Raw genomic sequence first — 14,897 nt, 5'->3', positions numbered from 1 at the left:
GTCCACAAGATTTCAATATTTAAGAGACTTGGTACATATTCAAAGTTAAAATAACTCCAACTTTTATAGCTATACATATTGTTTTAAAGCAACTTAATATATTTTAAATTTCATATATACACTCTCAAAGGTTCTTCAGGTGAGGTATGTAAACATTGTCTAATGAAAAATTTTCAATGTTTCAAACCAACAAATTCACAGCATACATTGAATTTTCTTCCATAAAAGACACAGTATTTTCCTACACTCACTAACATAGTGGAAGTCCAGGCCCAAGGGATACATGCTGATCATCTGGATTACCGTTTGCAGAAATTCTCATTTCACTACTTTTGACAAGACTGCCTTCACACAGGTCAGGATCACACACTTGGTACCAGGAAGGAGCTAGGCCCTCTGGAGACTCTGTCCTTGGGCATCTGGATCGCTGGCTAAGACTCACAAGACAGCAAAAAGGAGCACATCTGAACAACTACGAGATTGACCTCGGCCATGACAACACTGGGAAGAACCAGAAAGACCTTTAAAGGAACGGTAGAGATTCATCTTAGAGCTCCCTGGATCCACAGCCGGATCAGCAGCCCTGCCCTAAATTCACTCTGAAGGCTGTGGCCTAAAACCAATAAAAACCCAACACGGCACCTGAGCTTCAGTTAAATTGCATGGGCCTCCTATGACCCCCTGGCCTCTCAAAGGCATTAACTCTAGCCTAAAAGTAGGACCCTGGGCTGTGCTTTTCATACAGGTTGGGGTTGAATTTCTTAATATCATAATACATATGGGAAAATAATGCCATGAGTTCACAAAGATGACCAATGCCTGCACACAGGCACTGGCCAATGACCTGGGAGGAGCTCAATTTTGAAAACTACTTGTTCCCTGAGGGTAAACAGCAGGCTTCTATTGAGATTAAGTGAGGCTAATAAAGGGATTATTTATTACAAGGCCATAAGACTCGGGGAGCCTCAGGGCGGAATTCTATTTTACCCCACATAATCTATAACGCACCCCCGCCCTCCCCCCACCACAAGAAGTAGTCACCTTCCCAAAGACACAACATAGGTCTGCTTCTTTCCTCTTGCTTGCTTCAGGCTCAGCAATGGAAAGTTTTAGCCTAATGCACCCACTTCAATCTAAAAAAACACTAGTGAAAAATTCCAAACACCATCATAAATACAAAAGAGAAGACATATTCCAAAAGCCTAAAAAACTACATTATTCTATTAATGGTTATCTGGGTGTGGGGTATTTTTCATAAAGTTCAGGACGGTCACAAGGAGAGGCTGCTAAACAGCTTAGAAATCTGTTGGACTGAACACGCTGGGACGCTTGGAGAGGCAACTGCCCTCTTTGCACGAACCTAAATGATTTAACCCCAGACACGGAGGGGGCTTCAGATATTTCAAACTCAGGCACAGAGGAGGAGTACAGGAAATGGGCTAGCTCTTAAAGGTAGCTCAGATACAGTCAAAGGACTTTTTATTGGCCATTTACATTTTTAATGTGAAAGGTTCTTACACTTATGCTATAGCCAAATGCGTTTTGCCTCAGCTAGATTCTGTAAACCCTACAAATTCATGGAAAATTGGTAATTTTTCAGTCTCTATGCCCAATTTTTGATGTGTCTGGTGCTGGCAGATTTCTCATCCATCGCTAGTGTCGTATGATGTGAAGGAGCGTGCAGACAAACAGAAGCAAAAATTCAAGTACAGCAACCTCTCCAGCAAAGGCAAGAGGTCTTAGCAAGAGCTGTTCTACCCCACCCTATCCTCTGAGACAAGGGCTAACGCGGAGCCCGGAATAAATGCTATCACCTAGAATCTTATTGCTTACAGGCAACACATCAGAAAGAAAACCTGGAAATCTGCTCTGCAGGCCTGGGGGCTGACCACTGACCGGTTTATCATACATATGTGTGTGTGTGTGTGTACAAATATATAACATAACCAGATGAGAAGAGGGAACGATTAAAGCTTGGATTTGATGTAACATTACAGATCAAATGCCCCAAACAGCTCTCAACCTGCTGGTTTTTGTTCTTTCTCCATGTGTGAACTGTGTTATGAAAGGAAGTCCACTGCTCAAAATATATTCTTCTACAATACTACAATGCAAACCAACATCACTCAGAACATGAATCTGTACACAGCACATGTAATAAATATTTTTAAAAAACTATTTACAACATTATTTCTTGTGAACATTTAGATGAGAGCAAACTTTATTTCTTCCTGCAAAGGTTAAAAAAGTTTTGACTGTCTAGTTCAGTGCTAAATTCCCTGGCACCTAGTTACCCTTTCACATTTCATCTTAAAGTCAGATTTGCTTACAAATAGCATCTAAAAAAAACATTCTCCAGCATTACTGTTCAAGTGTCTTCCTCATTTGTTTAGAAAAGACAAAGGGAGGCCATAAGTAAATATGCTAATTATGGTTCAAATGGATGACACAAATCCCTGTGTGTCCAGTCCCAAGCTCACCGCAGTCCTGGAGCTGCAGTTCTCAGTCCAGCCAGCCGGGCAGAATGAGAATCGTGACTCAGACAGGGGTGCCCAGGAATGGGGCACAGGGAAGAGGAACATGATGGGAAAGCATTAGTTCCATTACATTTACGGGTGCTGAATTGCAGACCAGGACTCCTGAGAAGTAAAGCTGCACACATCTTAGAGCAGATGGCCTCACTGTGTACCATCAGTTATAGGTGGGCTGCCCCTCCCTCTCTGAGCAGAGAGGGAGGAGGCAGCGAGCTGAGGCGCTCAGTACTCAGTCAAGGTGCGGGAGGAAACATGCTTATCTCCCGTTGTTAACGAGAGTGGGAACAGGTGTCTTTCACGAAGGTGAGAAAGACTAAAATACATCTTAATGCTTTCTTTAGGCAACCAGTGGTTTCTCCATATCCCACAGGTATAGGTTTGGATTTCCTTGGGGTTACAACTAAGGCTCACCTCCCTGCACAGGATGTTGAAATCTACAGCTGAATGTACCAACTGTGTATGCAAAAAGTGGGCTGCTAGAGGCAAGCCCCGATGCCATGCCTGGTGCAGCCATATCGATTGTGGGAGACCCACTTTGTTCTGGGATGGGGTGACAGTGGGGATTGTGCTCAGGTTCCCAATCCAGTTGCATCTGCCCCAGTACAGTGAGGGCTTCAAGGCTCACTCTTCTGCCTTCACTATGTTGTTTGGGGGTTCAGTGGCTGAGCATCGTAGCTGGGGAGGATGGGTTCTCTAGAAAGAAAGCTTTTTTGGAAAGCCCTTTTGACATTAATTTTTTTTGTTTGTTAAAATAAATACTTTCTATAGAAGCATTTGAACAGGAAAATACCACTATTTACACAGTGAAATAAATTTCACAGTGGTGTGTATAAATACGTATTATATATATGTATTTGAAATCATAGTCACATAGTCTCCTAGAAGTATTAAGAATGCAGAAATCACTGGTGAAACTTATAACCTTAAGCTATAGTGGCTCTAAAACTAATCCCTACCTGTGGTATAAATATACAAAATTATGAAAATCTTGTTTGTATAGCATCTCTTCCACAAACTAGCTCCCAAATTCTACAGATTTAGCTACAAGACGACATGAAGTGTAGATTATAGAAAACAATTTGAGTGAGAAAGTTGGTAAGGTGACTACATTTGGACCCAATGGCTAACTACAAGAAGAAAAATAGTTATGAAAAGAAATGCTTCTAATACAACATATATATGTTCAGTGAAGCACTTGAAAAGTAGGAGACTTCTCAGAGAAGAGGCCTCCTGGAAGGGGGCTTGGGGCACAAGCAGAAGAGGGAAGAGGCAAGGTGCCAAAGGTGGGTCCTCAAAATGAGGTGAGTTAGGCCTGACCAGGAGCGGGCTTCACTGGCCAGGCCAGAGAGCTCTGAACTTCGGTCTAAAGCTGCTGGTGGACTGACAAGGTGCCATCGACATGCTGGTATTTTTAAGAGAGCTGAGGATGGGTGATCTGGATTAGAGGTTCAGACAGGTAAAAAGACCAGCTATTTATATTCACAAGTAATGACCGAAGCTTGGGGAGTGATAAACTTGCAAATATACTGCACATGAATATACTGTATAGTTTCTGGGGGTGGAACTAACATGCTCTCTGCCTGCCGGGGGAGGCACTATTCTAGACTTTAAGTTCATGAGGAAATCCATTTGTGTTGAGCACTGCTGTAGGGGAGTATCTCTCCATGAGAGTCAAGTTCACCCTGACTCATAAACATGAAGACAACTGTAGTACTTTTAGTTTAAAAGATTTGTACTTTTAGCTTTAACTAGTTATCCTAGTAGATCAGGTTGAATGTCCACGATTCAACAAATACTCAATCCACAAAGGGAGATATATTTTTTTCTTTAATACACGAGCATTAGTCGGGAATAATGTGGAACAGCAGCTGTGTGCTAAGATCGAACAGGCAGAAACCGTGCAATCTGAAAGGAAAGAGATGTTGCAATGCTGGACTACATAAAAAAATAAGTTTGTGCCTGACTGGCCACACAATTTGATCTTGAAGGACATATTGCAAGGGCCAGTAAACCTTTTCTTTAAAGGGTCAGGTAGTAAATAGCTTATATTTTAGGCTGTGTGGGCCACATGGGGTCTCTTTACTCTTTTTTTTTTTTTTAACATAACCCTTAAAAAAACAAGGTACAATGCATTCCTCCAATCTCTGGTATATTATAAAACCATGGGCAAGTGGTTCTTTTTTTTAATAAGCAATCTACTTCCATGTGGCTTGCCTACTGAGCACCTCATGTTAAATGGAATGGTCCCAGGCAGGTGAGAAAGCCTCTGTGTCACTTTGCTCACTGGCGAGCATAACAGGACACCTGCCCCTCTGAGCACTAACATAAACCAACAGGGCTCTGGGAAAATGATCAGACAAAGGGAAGGTAATGCAAGGAACTGGCCAGCTGTGGCTCAATTCCAAGGGCAGAAGCATGAGCAAGGATGCCTGCAAAGTGACTCAGGTGGTTCCCTGGGTCCCCAGTATAGCATGGCAAGCAGCATCAGAGTGCTCTGGGTTTCTGCCTGAGCATGACAGTATCTTTAAGCGAAGGAGGTCAGACTTTCATGTCTTCCAATCCGTCCACTGTAGAATACAGCAGTTTGATCTGACATTTCAAGGCATGAACTATATCGAAGGCTGTCTCAAAAGGCTTCCCATAATTCTGCTTGTATTAAATACAATCATCTTTTTATTTTCTCTTTCTCCCTGAAAAGGACTTGAGAGCAAGCCTGGGGTAGAGTATTTACTGCTGGGATGTGAGGATTGCCTTGCTGATGCCTTATACAGACATGATTTCATACTCAGAAAAATTTCCAATATTTCAGTGGATATCGAGCCATAAGAAGATAAAAATTCATAGTTAAGAATTCAAAATGGTAATTATCTGTTTCAAAACAAACGGAACAGTCACTGTTTTAGAGCCACTGAGAAACAGATCCTTGAGTTTTGGGGGAGGGGGAAGACAAAACCTTGGCAGTTGACAGGATTTAATCTAATCATCCATAACTTCTCAGTCACACTCAGGTTATAATAGGCTCCAATTTTCTATTAGTCTTTCTAAAGCACTTCAAGCCTCTATCTTTCAGTTGTTGGCGTGCTTTAATAAAATTATTTTGAAAGAAGAGTAGGTGACTGAAAAAAGTATCAGTGCCAATACATTTTTTATTTTCCTAGAAGCTGGCCAAAAATATTACATAATAAACAATGCCTTGGGTTTATGATTGGACTTTGTTTCCTCTCTGTGAAAAGGCTTTTCCATATCTAAAAAATGTAAGGTTCAGAAAACTGAACATCTACCTAAAGTTGTCTCAACTAATTTTGAAAGAAACAAAATTTGGCTTACTTTAGTAATAAACAAGAAGTGAAGCCAGAGTCAGGTCTATGATAAAAACTGAATGAAAGGAGAGGCCCAGACCACATCATGTTAGAACTCTGAATTCCTAGTTGCTCATGGATTCTGACTCTAGAGGTTAAGGTGGCCTCAATTTGGCCACTGTGATGGGTGATTCTAACAGGATGTGAGGCTAAAGTAGCTCAAGTTTCAGGAGATGGTATCTGATGTGCTGTGGCAATATAAAAAGAACAAAATTGAGGTAAGATAAGGAGGAAGGAGAAGAAAAGGAAGACAGGAGAAGAGGCAGAAGAGAGAAGATAAACCAGGGAAGCTTTTATTTCCTGAAAAAAAGATCCTTTTCTCAGGCATGGGTCAGCAAACTTTTTCTTAAAGGTCCAGGTAGTAAATATTTTAGGCTTTTGTGGGTCACGTGGTCTCTGTTGCAGATGCCCAACTCTGCTGGAAAGCAGCCAGAGACAATACATAAACAAATGGGAGTGGCTATGTTCCAAAAAACTTTTATTTACAAAAGAATGACCAGCCCACAGTTTGCAGACCTGTGAAAGATCATCTGTCGGCCAAATGAGACCCTGCATGGGCTGACCTAAAACCAAAAGGAGTGGGTGTGGCAACTTGGGCCAGCACCTTGGGAAACTCCAGCCCAGTCCCAGGGGCAGTGACAAGACGCCAGACTCACTGAGGGTGACACTACAGCATCTCCAGCTTGCCTCACATGGTATGTTGCCCTTTCCTACCTGGCTCTTAGGTCCATTGATCAACAGGCAAACTGCCCACAAATGATGGTGACAAGCTTCAGTCATCACTACAGAATTCATCATAAGGGAGAAGAGCCCAAACTTCAATTCAAAATGACCGTCTTGAAGTGACCCGCACAGTATGTGATGCGTAGAGGATCCTATTAAAAGCACCACCTTTGTGAAAGGATGACTAACACCTATCTATACTACGCAGGAACAATGAGGCACGAAACCCACAGCCTAAGATTATTTTTTAAATAAGGTACAGACACAACAGAATTGGCCTACCTAAGGGAGCTAAGGGACTAGCAACTGCTAGTTGCTAGTCCCTTAACAGACATTAATAACATTTGTATATAAGAAGCCTCAAGAGCAGAACAAAGGTTCATGGCCTTCCTGCTGCGCTGCAAGATTGCTACACATCTGAGGAAGTGCTAGGGGTGAGGCTCTGGACCCCAACTGAGGGTACAGTCTCCACGCTGTCCTCCCAAACCCAGGGAGCCTCAGGGGATAGAAAATGGGAGATAGAAATGGGTCTCCTGAAGAGGGCCTACCTCTGGGGAGCTATGGTAGAGCTTCAGTGATTGCTTCCCAGGCGTCTTCCAGCTCCTCCAGAAGCTCAGAGGAAATACCAATGTTCTCTGGTCATCAACATCAGCTCCAACAGTCATTTCACTGAGTACAGGCCCAGGAGGAGAATTCCTTTCAAATTTGGAATCCAGAAGGTGGGACAGACTGCCTTTGCATCGAGTGGCAAGCCACACTGTGACAATGGCTATAGGAAGGAGGTCTTTGCAAGAGAGGGAAAACAAGGGGAGACTTGAGACGAAACCAAGGCTTGGAGGTGTCTGGGAGACAGGTTTGCCAGCATCTGTTGTAAGTGTAAAAGGGCTTCCAGAGTCGGCCCTCAAGTTTGCTTTTTTTCTTTCTTCTATTAGTAAAGTTAACTGAATCAGCAAAAATGAGATTCAACAAATATAAAAATAATTCTAAACTTTTAGGTGTCTTAATTATGTAGAATCCCAGTCTATTTAAATGTGGTCTACTATAAAGTGTAAGCTGATTTTAAAGATGATCCATTGCATTGTTAGGTGTATAAAATAAATACATAAACATTGATACCTTATCTCAAATGCTGGCTAGAATGGGAGAGAAGGCTATTATCTTGAAGTAAGCTTTTAAAAATGAAAAAGAACTTAGTAAAGTAATGGAATGAATTATAAACTGGCAACTGGAAAAGTACCACCCACTTACAGCCTCACATCCCTAACCTAATCCAAGCACCCTTACAAGGTAGTCTATATGCAGCTAAGGGGGCACCTTGAACGTATGTACAGGGATCAGCACACCTGACATGGGCAAACCTCCACCGTTTAAGTCACCGCAAAAGCAATATCCAGTGACGACTATATGAAAAGATTTTTAAAAACTTTAAAACCACTTTTATAGATTAAATGAACATACTTAAAACAGGTTAATGCTTCTGTGCAACTTAATGCTGAGAAAGGTTGCCAACATACACACTCAGCAGTTTCATTAATATAGGTAGCTCCTGAATGGCCAAAGTCAAAGATATTAAAAGAAAAAAAAAAAAAGACTCATGGGATAGAGGAGACACTACGAAACAAAATCAAGGCTTCATGGAAGATAGTAAACTTCACTATCTATAAAATTCAACACAATTTTCAATTTCCCATGAATCAAATGCTTTTCTCCAGTCCTATCCAATCAGAAGTTTTCATTATATACAGCAAAACTTTAACAGAATGGGTAGAAAACCTGTTTTATCATGATTTGAATGAACTAATGCATGAATAAAGGTACATCTGGGTTAATCCAAACAGATCTGAAGCAATATGAATGGAAACATTTTTAATAAAAAGGAGAGAGTAGCAGCTATCCATACAAGCCTATTCTGGGAAGAGAGCACGTTAGAGAAGCTGGCTGAGGCTTTAGCAACCAAGCCTTACTGGTAGAGTGGCCCAATGGAGATGTCGAGTACACACTATGTTATAATGGAGCAATGTTATAGGCACCAAGGTAAAGCCAATGTACCCATCTTAGGCCTCAAACAACATGTTACAAATATTGCAGCTCGCACTTTTGAGCCATGAAACAGAGCCTGACATGACAGAGGCCAGTGTAATACTACAAGTATTAACTGCTAGTATGGTGCTAACCAATCAGAAAGGGCACCTACTACTCTAACCATGTACATTTCACATTGGAATACCAGCTGAACATTAGCTCCTGGTACAGGGGTGTGTATGGGCACACTATGAGATGTTGGTGCTACTTTCTCCAACTGCAAGGTTGCTCTGACCTTTATACAATTCTGTGTTGTTTACACCTCTCTGAGTCTGGTGCCATAGTGATTTGGGGGATACTCATAGAGACCCTGGGCTACATTTAAGTCATCTGGCATATGCTAATTACTCAGTTCATGAACACCCTATCACACTGCATGGAGAAGAAAGAATTTTACTGTAAAACTGGGCTTGGGAGACATTTGTGGCTTATAACCACATGCAAATGCACCCAAACATACACACATATGTCTTAAACTTTTCTATTACTGAAAATAACATTTTGGCTTTCTTTGACTATGGAAGTACTCAGGGCAAGGAAAAAATCAGAACGTTCACTCTTATCCTAATTGTCAAATTACGGCTACAAGATGGAAAAAAGATCCTAGTTTTTTTGGTTTTTTTCCCCCAAAGTAGGATGAAAACCTCATTAGTGTGCTAGCGATCCTGCAAGGCCAAAAATGAAAAGGATGATAAGAATCAGTAATGCAAATAATTTGGGGGATGTGAATAACTTTTAGAGCCCATAAATCAATATTAACACCTTGTGACACACCTCTTATCCCATGGGCACATAATTTAGAATACATTTCTTCAAATGACAAAAGATCAGAGATGAGTGACCAACAATGAATATGAATTTTTAAAACGGGGTAACAGAAATATTAACCTTTTATAATAATTATAAATTCCCTCTGCATTCTCCACATACCATAAAAATGATTTGGTTTAGCTTTCAAATATCATTTAAACAAACAAGACAGAGGGAAGTTCACTGCTGGGGTTTGCAAAGAGGAGCATCTGTTCATGTACAGATACTGCAGGGTGGCTGCTGAAAAGCTACTTTTATGTGCATGATGGTGGTCTTCTCGGCTACAGTACAAGTGCTTGTGCATCAAGTATAAAATACAAGCCTTTAATCACATAGATCAGCTTTTTAGCTTTTGTAAATTTAAAAACAAAAAGGATAAATAAGGCACTGTACTTTTAAAAACTAAAACTGCTTGGTTCCAAGTTTAAAACCCAAGGAACAACCAGAATATAATATATAACTTCCCTTACTCAGCCTCAGAGAAAGACTCTGCAAGTTCCCTTCTCCATCTGAGACGCAATTTCTGACATCTTAAATTGTGGTGTTCTCCATAACTGCAGACTTGAAAGGCTTGATAAGCTTATAAAAGCAGATTTAGTTAATGCAAAATAAAGGGTTACTTCTATAGAACAGTTTTAACTCTTGAACACTGCCCTTCCAATCACTTTGTATCCATCCGCCTCCGTTTGCTGTGGGAAGAGTCCAGCTTTGCCTTCAGCTTTCGCTTTCTCTGGGCTGCACTGTTCTCTGGGGTTTTCGTTGAGGGTCTGGCCCGAGTCTTTCCACTGCTCTGCTTCCTATTTGTGGCTTTCTGTGGCCTTGAAGAGGACTCACCTGCCCCTTTTTGCTTGGCAGGTTTTGTCACCATCTCCGAGGGGGAGGGTTGGGTAGGTCTTTTGTTTGTATTCTCTTTTTCTTTCCTGGAGGGAGGGCAGCTCTTCCCAGGTGACTTTTTAGGGATCTTCACTTTCTTCTTCTCCTTCAAAGTCGTCTTTTTGGGCAGTTGGCTGATTCTGTCCCTTGCAGCTGGCTTCTTGGCAGCGGGGGTTCTGGTGGATCCCTCAACATGCTTTTCTTTGCTGGCCTTCATCGCAGCTCCCTTGTCCTTCCTGTCCTGAGTGCTGCTGCCTTCTGTCCTCTTGCGTTTATTCTGAACTTCTGCTTTCGGCGAGAGTTCAGACATCTGCTTCCCTTTCCTTCCCTTCATTCCATCGGTACTCTGGGGCTTAACAGGAAACCCATCTGCACCTACTTGCAGGGCAAGCTTGGGGGACATCAGAGGGTTGATGCATACACTCTTACAACTCTGTTTACTTTCCACAGCTGGACCAAATGGGTTTTCCACTTTCTCGTTCTTGATCAAACGCTGCTGGGCTCTGAGCTTTCCTCGAATGTTGGAATATTTTCTAAGGATCCGGGTACTGGCAGGGGTAGGTGAGTTTGTGGGAGGATGGCTACTTCTACCTTCCTTGACCTCTTCTATGCTGTCTTCAGGATTGGGGCTGAGGCTAACGTCACTGTCATCCTCTGGCTCCACTTGGTCAGGATCCTCTCGAAATTTAGCCCAGAGCTTCTGTGTTTTCCAATTGTTCCTAGCAGGAGTAGCTCCGGGAAATTTCTTCAAGTGTTTTTTCAAGCGTTCAGCCTGTAGTGAACTGGGGTACAGGCTGGAAGGAGAGTACTTCTGAAGAGGATGCTTGACAGGTGGGATGTCTCCTGGAAGACGAGTATTGAGCTTCTTCACAATTACCAGAGACCGGGTTTCAGTTGTCTCTAAGAACCACTTGCAAACATTAGATAATTTAAAGTTTGTCATAAACAGCATCTGAACAGGAGAAAACTTTTGAACCTCCAGTGAACCCCGACATTTCCGTGACCTTTTCTTGCTTTTCCAAATTTCCTTCAGCTTATCTGACTTGTTCCTTGCTCTTGGTGTTGGCTGGGCTTCTTTCTCCAGCTGGATCCAGCCCTTCTGAACTTTCATGTACTGGGCATTGAAGTTGGCGATGAGCTCTTGGTTCTCCTCCTCAGCACACCATTCGACAAACTTTGGCTGGTCGTCTACCACTGTGTCCACATCATCCTCGTCTAAGGGATCTCCACTCTCTGAAGTTTCATTTTCCTTTGGGATTGTGTTTCCTTGTGCTGCTTCCTTTTCGGAAGTCACTTTTATAGTATCCAAGGAGTCCAGAGAATGAGCATGTCTTAGGTTGTAGGTTGAGGAGGTCAGTCTTGTAAGCCTTGGGACCCATTTTGGGGGCCCAGCAGCGTCATCACTTCTACTACTTGACAATCCAACTGTGCTAGATAGCACGTCACTGTCATCATCTTTATGCGGGCTGTCTGCACTATCCATATCATTTACAACCTCTTCCGTCTCTTGTGCAGGAATAGGTCCTGGCTTCTCTTTTGATTGTTCTGGGAACGTACAAGGAATGCTTTCAGAGGGGTCTTGAGTACTGTTCTCACCTAATTTAGACTGAACATAGATTTCCAGTTTCTCTCCAGGCAGGGGCTGGCCAACTGTGGCTAAGGGATCACTGCTGGGGAAAATACCTTCTTCTTCCCCCTTGACTTCTTTTGCTAGCATGTTTTTAAAAGTCTGCCTGGTGATCATCCTACCTCCTTCGCCCTCCTGCTCAGCATCTTTCTCAGAGGGGTTTTCATTGACATTTGGGTTTTCAGTGTCCTCCAGAGCTTTTGTATGGAAACCTTCAGTCAGGAAGCTCTCAGGTGCTGTCCCACCAGGATACCCTTCTTTTTTAGACCGTTTTGCACCAGGATTTTTAGAAACCTTGATCTCAGCACAAGCAGAGGAAGAATCTGAGCTTTGATTTCTTAGGCACCTATCGGCAGAGGAAGAATCTGAAAGTTGACTTCTTAGGCACCTATCAGAGGCCTCGGGGAATTTTTTACCTTTTTTCTTCTTGTCCAGATTCTCTTCAGGTGAGTCAATGTTTTGATCACACATATCTTTTTCTGTAGGATATTTTACATCACCATCCTCTCCCTCGAATTTTCCTGTACCACCTGGTGCCTCACTTTCCTCAATTTCACTGGGGTTTTCATTAGTCAAAGTGCTGCTTTCCTTCAAGGGTGGGTCAGTATCTAACTCCTGAGTGTCTTCGGTCTCAGCCTCAGTACCGATGCTTTGGTCTTCCTCAGCCTTTCCCAGGCTTGTGGGAGGCTCCAAGCCCACTGGGGGACTTTGATTTTCTGAGCACAGAGGACTTTCCTCTCTACTTACTGTTTCAGGAGGGGAACAAGGCCTAGGAACAACATCTTCACTGCCTCCCTCAGAAAGGCTCTCTGTGGAGGGAAGCAGGGGACAGTCTTGGGGTATACTCATCTCCTTTGTATCTAGCAGTTCAACTGGCTGTTGGTCTCGTTCAGGGGAAGATATCCCACTTCCTGTGGGAGCTGAGACCGCGGAGCTGCCTTCTGGAAGATCCTCTTCAGGAAGGTGAGCAGGGAGAGGCCACACTGGGTTGGAGGCTGCTGTTTCCTTTGATCTAGAGGAGCTGCTTGGGTTTGCGTTATTTGTCACAGGGCAAACCTCAGGCTCTTGAGATTCCTTTTCAGATGACGCATCTCTGTCTCCTTCCTTGAGGGAGGTTATTTCTTTACTAGGTTCTTCAGGGTTGTCTTCTCTGGGATGCTGCACATCTGTTATAGGCTGAGGTGATGAAATGATAAGGGTCTGCTTGGGAGTGACCACTGCCTCTGAGGCCAGTGTTGAGCAGCTTGCTTTTTCTTGGGAGTGTAAATTCCTGGCCAGCGTGCGAACAGTTGGCAGCTCACAACAATCACCATTGAAAAGGTATCCTCGAGTACTCTTCCTGGCTGTTTTCCGAGAAGATAATATCGATCGTTGATTCTCAAAGTGGCATTCTGTTATTGGCTGGCTGATATAAACAACATCACATTGGTTATCATAATCGTTTATCCTCAACCCTGATGCCCTTTTACTTTTCCGAGCTGTCTTAATGGAGGTTGAAAGCATCTTGGTTCGTGAATGTCCATTAGATGCTTTGTGTACAGGTGGCATGGGGCTGGGGGCTAACCAACCGTCTTTGGAATGATCAAACTGGCTCTTATCACTGGGCTGTAAATGGTAACCCATTTTATTTCTTCCTAATGAGTGAAGATGGTTCTCTTGCTTTGGCCTTGAATCTTGTTCACTTGCCTCTAAGTCCTGGCATAAAGGTGTTTTTGAGCTACACTGTAAAGCATTCTCTTTGTCAGCAGTTCTAGGTGAATTCCCCATAAACCCTGAGTCCCAAGCCTCTTCTGATAAAGCTTTGAATGAATTTCTTTGAGAAACAATACAGCTGTTGTTCTCCTCAGTATTCTCAGTTGCCACTTTTACTGCAATTAGATTTTCTACTAAAGCTGAACTCTGCACGTGGTCTTTACCATCCTTGCATATTTTCACATCTGTGTCTTGCTCCTGTCCAGTGGTTTGCCCCTCCAAGCTCTTAGAGATGTGGTGGAAGTTTACTGAGGAAGAATTAGATGCAGTGAGGTATCCCAGAGTGGAACTATCCATTGAATTAGGTTTAGTGGTTGGAAGTTCAGAGGAATCTTTTTGGACAACAGTTAAAGTATTCTCTCTTCCATCTACAGAGTTTGTCTCGGGAGGAGGCTCCTTTAGGGCCTGTTCTGTCAAGTGTTGAGGGCTGTGAGAGCCTGATGAGTCTATGAACAACTCTACAGAAGTAGAAGACTTCATATTGAGACACATAGCATCCTTTTCCTTAGGTTTGGTGCCGAGCTGGGCACAGCCAGCATTGCAGGTGGAGGCATCCATTGTTCCAGAATCCGAAGGTCGCAGGTCCTCGGTGCCTGGCTGAGATTCAGTGTACAGATCGTTCAGAACACGAATGAACTGCTTCTGATGATGAGTGCACAGTTTGACCATAAACTTCTCCAGTGGGGACTTCGACTGATTGTTAGGATCTACTGCTATTGCCTCTGCTGAGTTCTCACTAGACAGACAAAAAGAAAGAAGAAATTAGTATGGTTATTTTCCAAAGAACCATTTTTACATTATGAAATTCATCAATGTTACTCATGTTGTACAGAGAATTGATACTCTGGCCAAAGCTGGTTCTAAGTGCCCATATGCTTTTTATTCAATAAATGAGGAGCATTTACTTCATTAAAATATAAGGCCAGCCCTGTTATATTCTCAATTTTTAGTGACAACTTTCATACTTTTAAAGTGATTATTCATAAATAATTTTTTATCTTACAGAGAAGAAATATCATTGAAAAGAAATTTTTATTCAAAAATTAAAATTTTGGCCACATTATTAGCTTCAGTTGGTCAACACACACTTTCGTTTTAGGCCTGAGTATTCCTGTTAAATAATCACTGGCTCATAGA

General features: G+C 42.5%; 1 protein-coding gene across 8 annotated transcripts in view; it reads right to left on the bottom strand.

Moving 5' to 3' along the window:
* The window catches only part of LCOR (ligand dependent nuclear receptor corepressor), a 133,326-nt gene continuing 118,429 nt past the window's right edge, over nucleotides 1–14,897 (bottom strand). For all 8 annotated transcript variants that reach the window (XM_082611343.1, XM_082611344.1, XM_082611345.1 and 5 more), the window contains one exon: nucleotides 1–14,496. In XM_082611343.1, the coding sequence (XP_082467469.1) occupies nucleotides 10,170–14,496 (4,327 nt within the window). In that variant the 3' untranslated portion in view covers nucleotides 1–10,169. The remainder of the gene's footprint in view (nucleotides 14,497–14,897) is intronic.

This window comes from Mesoplodon mirus (genome assembly GCF_964341445.2).
Source record: "Mesoplodon mirus genome assembly, chromosome: 2".
In the NCBI taxonomy this organism is placed as follows: Eukaryota; Metazoa; Chordata; class Mammalia; order Artiodactyla; family Ziphiidae; genus Mesoplodon; species Mesoplodon mirus.
The sequence above is the reverse complement of the archived record's forward strand: the minus strand, read 5'-3'. Positions and strand labels throughout refer to the sequence as shown.